Here is a 6028-nt window from a genome sequence, read left to right on the forward strand (position 1 = left end):
CTATTTTTTAAAACAAGTTTTGAAAAATAGTTTTTAAGAATAATTTTTTGAAATTATTCTTTGATATTTTATACACCAAAAGTTTGTTTGAAAACCTAAAATATTTTTAACCCATTTTTAATATTTTTAAATGTGTTTTAAAAATAATTTTTATGTCCATAACTTTGTTTTTAATCATTATATATGTTTGTATAATTATTTTTTAAAACAACTCTCAAAAAACAAGTAAAACAACTAAAATGTATTATCTGAAAACACTCTATTTTCTATTTTCTATTTTCTGATAACAGAAAACAAAAAATAAAAAACAGTTTCTGATATCCGAACAAATTTTCCAGTTTTTTTGTTATAGAAAAAAGAAAACTGTTCTTAAAAACAGTTCCAAACATGCCCTAAATCTTTTACTTAAGAAGCTAGTTAATCGAAATATTTCAAATGGAATACTAAACACAGTTGAAAAGATAAATTTTAGAGAAAACCTGCAAAATAGGCAGGAGAGAGAGAGAATAACATAAAATTTAACCACCTTGAACAATAAGATACCAACCATTATGGCAGTTTATACAATTGACATAACATATAAAAAACAAATACATATTCATTTATTTCCTTAGGAAGCAATAACATCAACCAAAACATAAAAAAATTGTACAAGTAGGAGAAGGATTTCAAAAGGTTCAATGTTCGAAATGTTGACCACCCTTACATAAGCTTCAAAAAATTCCCTTATTAAGTGTCTGAATGGTTGAAAAATAACTACCATCAAATAAAGCATTAATAGGACAAAAATGGACCGAGAAAAAAATCATTAAAAGAAAAAAGTATGATTAATAAGCAGAACCTCTAATAGCACCCCTATCAATTTCTTTGTAGCAAGGCAGTTTGTTTGATGAGGTCCAAGTAGGTTGGGATTAACTAAGCAAAAACCAGTGGGCATGATTTGAGGTTCATACCTTCTGCAGGCTTTCTATGTGAAACAACACAAACTGCAACAAAAAATAATATATAATGAAATCAGAAAAAGAAAAAGATTACAAAACTAGATTTAGCAATAAGGTGGTAATGGGCATATTCCATATTGACTAGAAACGAGATTGTTTTGCCATGAAAGAAAAAATAAGTGCATGACAGCTAGGAATGGAGCAAATGTTTCATAACGAAGCTTACCACTAAGGTGACAATAAAAATAAAAAATAAAAAATAAATAAAGAAGCAGCAAACCTTCTAAGTGTTCCACTAATTGAGGATACAAAAGATCATCCTTTGATGTAGCACCAAATGCATCCCCTCTGAAGTTTGAATCAACCCAAATATAAATCAAAATGTAGAAAAAAAATTCAGAGAAATAAAAAGCTTGAGAGAGGAAAAGAGATAAGAAACGGAAATCTTACCAAAATGGAATTCAGAGTTTGGCCAACTATAGAACTGAATCTGCTCAGAGTTAAGTTACACTGCCTAAGATCTAAAATGAGTTTACAATCAAAATTGATAGTCTGGCATTTTTCAGGTTGACATGGGTTACCAATAATCTCCACAAGTACAAGTACCATTCAAAAATCTATGGTATCTGTTGACATCCCTCACTATAATCTCCCTCTCCACCACACAACTTATATACTTAAAAGCTTCATGACAATCTTTACAAATCCTCAAGTTCTTCACAATCCGTAACGCCTTTCCAGGCGGTGCTGCATCACTCACCACCCCAAATGCCACTGCCAACTTCTCACTGTGGTACCAAAGGGTTTCCTTTTTCACACCCTCTTCTACTTCATGCAACATCTCTTTCAAGACTGGACTGTAACCCAATTCCTCAATCTTCTCCATCAGCTCTACTAACTTTGCATAGATTTCATGGCTCCTCTCATGCCTTCTGTCCCCCGCTAAAAACACGTGAACCTTCCCTCGCACTTCAATCCAACTCCTCCCACCCTCCTTCTTCACCATCCTATCTTTCATCATTTTCCTCACTTCAGCTACTTCATCCCACCTCCCATTGGTGGCCAAAACATTTGCAACAATCACATAAGCAGAGTCATCCTGTGGGTCAAGTTCCATTAGACGTCTTCCCATAGCCCAAGCCATGTCCGCTGCACCATGCATTGCACAACTGGACAGTAATGCTCGCCACACCGCAGCATCTGGCTCAAATGGCATTGTCATAGCAATCCTCTCTGCATCCTCCAATTGCCCTGCTCGGCCCATTGTTCCCACCAAACACGTATAATGTTCTAACCCTGGTTCCAACCCATAATCAACCTTCATCCTGGTCAACCACCCCTCAGCCTCACCGACCAAGCCTGCATTATACAATGATGTTAGGATTGCCAAAAAGCTATATTCATCCGGTACAAGCCCTCGAGCTTCCATGGAATTAAAGAGCTCAACCACCGACCTCTGATCCCCCTGCTGTGCATAACCCGCCATCATCGCGTTCCAGGCCACCTCATTCAAACTTGGCAACAGTTCATCAAAAATCCGCCTAGCATCTAAGACAAGCCCCGCCTTCCCATACCCATCAACCAAAGCAGTCCCTACAATCAAATTTGAATCAAATCCAGTAGAGACAGCATGGCCATGGATTATCCTACATTGCTCCAACGCCGCCAGCTCTGATGCAGCCCGTAACGCCCCAGACACACTGTACATCGTAGACCCCACATTGCAAGCCTTCATTTCACCAAACACCAGAAGTGCATCCACAGGCCGTGCATTCTGGGCAAGGCCAACAATCATCGCTGCGAAACAAACCTCATCTCTCTCTGTAATTTCATCGAACACCCTGCAAGCCTCAAGCGGCAACCGACATTTGGAGTAAAAGTTGACAAGCGCGGAGCTGACAAATGGTTGGGCAGAGAGGGAGAGCTTGAGGGATAGAGAGTGGAGTTGGAGGCCGAAGGAGAGAGAAGGAAGGGAGGCGCAAGTCTTGAGAAGGGAGGCCAAGGTGCGCTGGTTGGGAAGAGTGGGGTGGCGGAGCATGGAAATGAAGTGAAGAAGAGCGAATGAGGTGGAGGCATAGGCAGAGATGAGGGCAGTCCATGAGACAACATTGGGGGAAGGGATGTGGTGGTGGAAGATACGAACAGCTTTAGATAAGAGGTTGGATTTAGAATAGAGAGTGATGAGAGAGTTGTAAAAGGAGCGGTCGGTGATGGCGCTTTTGATGGCTTGCGCATGGATTAGGCGAGGGTTACAATTAGGTGTGGATGTGGTTGTGGCTGTGTATAACTCTCTCATGTTACAGCTCCCCCACAAAATTCCAGTAACCCTTTTATCCTCCATCACTCCATTTCACATATTGCTGGTGTTTGGTCACCAAAATTCATTCAATCAGAATTTTGTTTAGAGTTAAACAAAGATCTTGCCTACACCAATAAAAACATTCAATCAGAATTTTATAATTTCATATCCTTTTTTCCCAACTCCTCTCATGGCATTACACTTGCCACATGTGAAAAGCAAACCTAAATCTAAGAAAATAGAAACAAACTTATTGATCTTGTTCCACCATAATAGAAAATATCATTTAATAATTTAAACATGATCCAAAATGGTGCTTTAAAAATGATCCACAATGGTGCTATCACTTGTCTCTAACATTCATAAAAATAAATGAGAATGAAAATTCAATGCAGAACAACATTTCAAGTTTGCACTTAAACTTTTTTTTATCTTCCTTTTTATAATTATTATAAATTTATTCACAGATAAGAATAGTTTTAGTCCTCTGTTTGGTGTCCAAGAAAATAGAGCAATAAAACAAAACAACATTTTCATTTCCAAATTATTTCTAGGAAAAAAGATAAAAATTCCCAGTAAAGTGGCAAACCTTTTTTTTCCAAACCGAATATAGCTCCACCGCTTTTCAAAGAGAATCCCTAGAATTCAAAACTTCCAGCAATAGCATTCCCAACTAATCAAACACTCAAGAGTGAAATCCGAGCCTCTGTTAATTACCAAGAAAATGGAGAAAAAATAAAATCAAAACACATTTCGATTACCATGTTACCTCTCACTTTCTTTGCTACCAAAAATCCAAAAAACACACAAAAACAAAAAAACAAAAAACAAAAAAACAAAAAACAAAAACAAAGAGTCCTGTGAGTTGAGTTTAAGAACAAATTTTCTACCATTTTCTCATTATTTTCTCGCCATCCAAACCTAGAATTCTATTGATTGAATTAGGAATTACCTTGAACTCCAAAATCAGCCAAAACCCAGGGTTCGGAGAAAGAAAAACTGAATGCTTCCTGTGCAGAGAAGTGAGCTTCTTCGTCTGCAAGCAAACCCCAATTGGGAATTAGTCCGATGATAGTGGGCTGGGCCTGGTCGGCCCAATTTTTTGACTATTGGGCTGAAGTCCTCCAATTTCCAACATTTCCCAGGCCCGTTGAGTGTTGATAAAATACTGCAACTTAAATTATCTAAAATCAAATGAAACCTAACTCAAATTCAACCCAACAAACTTCGCTTTAAACATTTCAATCTAAAATCAATTTAATCAGAATTAAGTCGGTTTCAGATTTCACAAATTTAATAAATAGTTTTAGTGATGCAAGACACTAACTTCCAAGATTCATTAGTGGGAGTCATGGAATCAAATATGGCCCGTAATCCAATCTATTTCAATTGTTATCCAAACTTAGAATTAAGTTGTATAGACGAGTTATCCATATAAAACATTTAAACCAAAGGATACGACATGAACTCTATATCCAAAATATCTTGTTAACAGATTCTTCATTCTCACGACGACACTCTGAATTTTATGAAAATATTTTTTTGTATCATTTTGAAAATTGTTTTATGAGTTTATGGAATAATACAAACCACGTCTTTAATATTTCAAACAATTAATGAATGTAAACAGGATTTTTTTTTTCTTATCTATCACTATTTTTATTATTATTTTAATAAAAATGTTTTTCATAAATCATTAGTCATGTATTTATTAATTTTATCATAAAATTAAAATAGAGATTTACTTACCATGGCATATCAATTTCTAAAAATAAAAAAACTTAGATATGATAATAATAATAATAATAATAATAATAATAATAATAATAATAATAATAATAATAATAATAATAATAATAATAATAATAGAACAAAAGGAAATAGAGGCGTTTTAAAGGATTTAAGCTAGATATTTACCCTTTGTTTTATTTTCTAGAAAATTTGATGGAAAAATATAAAGGAAAAACAAATAGAAATAAACATTTAAAAAATAAATAAATAAAATTATTTTCAATTTTTATATAAATATTAAATAATTTAAGTATATATAATTTTTTTAATTAGTTATTCCTTTTATTTTTTTATATAAGAATTAAAAATATGTTTAATGATGTTTTTACTTGAAGTTTTTTTAGTTGAAGTGTTTTTTTTAAGTATTTTCTTTAAAAGTACTTATAGAAAAATGAATCGAGTATGTTTGGTAGCGATTCTAAAAAGCGTTTGTAGGATTTTTAATATTTGAAAGATAAAAATTTTCAAGTGTTAAAAAAATTAAAAACACTTTATAAAATTATTGTCTAAGGCATTTATATAAGTATTTCTTCAAAAAAATATTACAAGTGATTTTCTAACACTGTAAATGATTTCTCATATTTTTTAAAATTGCTTATAATGGTTTTTGAAGAAACACTTTATCGATAATTATTCTAAAAACACTTCTAGAAAACATATTTTTACTAAAAACACTGAGTAGAAACAACACTTTTAAATGTTTTTGAGAAAACATTATAAGTAATTTTTTAACTCTATAAGTAAATTTTCAAGTTATTAAAAATATTTCCTAAATTTGTCTAAACAGTTAATTTTTTTTCAATAATATTTTTTAAGATAAAAATACTTCATATAATCATGTCAAATTATACACAATTAAAATAAATTTTATTTAAAATATCCCCATTTATAGTAATGTTATCAAGAACTAATAATCTTTTGAAAGTGCTTACATGTAAATATCATCCAAACTTTCTACACATGTAATGCTAACAACTCATCAAGATATCATGATTCA

The 6028-nt window shown here is 33.0% G+C and overlaps 1 protein-coding gene across 4 annotated transcripts; it reads right to left on the minus strand.

Annotated features, from left to right (window-relative positions):
• Positions 1-507: 507 nt before the first annotated feature.
• LOC100241570 (putative pentatricopeptide repeat-containing protein At5g52630) lies at positions 508-4296 on the minus strand. 4 transcript variants are annotated; one of them, XR_009465809.1, is made up of 5 exons: positions 4193-4296; positions 3830-3946; positions 1392-3301; positions 1222-1289; positions 508-986 (listed from the first exon to the last, which is right to left on the minus strand). XR_009465809.1 is itself a non-coding variant. In XM_059737343.1 (2 exons), exon 2 carries the CDS (start codon positions 3280-3282, stop codon positions 1519-1521), a length of 1764 nt encoding a protein of 587 aa, XP_059593326.1. In that variant the 5' UTR covers positions 3283-3946; positions 4193-4296; the 3' UTR covers positions 1373-1518. The 4 variants fall into 4 exon arrangements, 1 of the variants encoding a protein (XP_059593326.1); XR_009465808.1 differs by having other exon boundaries at positions 1392-3365; XR_009465807.1 differs by lacking the exon at positions 3830-3946 and having other exon boundaries at positions 1392-3365; positions 4193-4292.
• Between the last annotated feature and the right edge of the window lie 1732 nt (positions 4297-6028).

The sequence above is a fragment of the Vitis vinifera genome, chromosome 6, assembly GCF_030704535.1.
Source record: "Vitis vinifera cultivar Pinot Noir 40024 chromosome 6, ASM3070453v1".
Classification (NCBI taxonomy): domain Eukaryota; kingdom Viridiplantae; phylum Streptophyta; class Magnoliopsida; order Vitales; family Vitaceae; genus Vitis; species Vitis vinifera.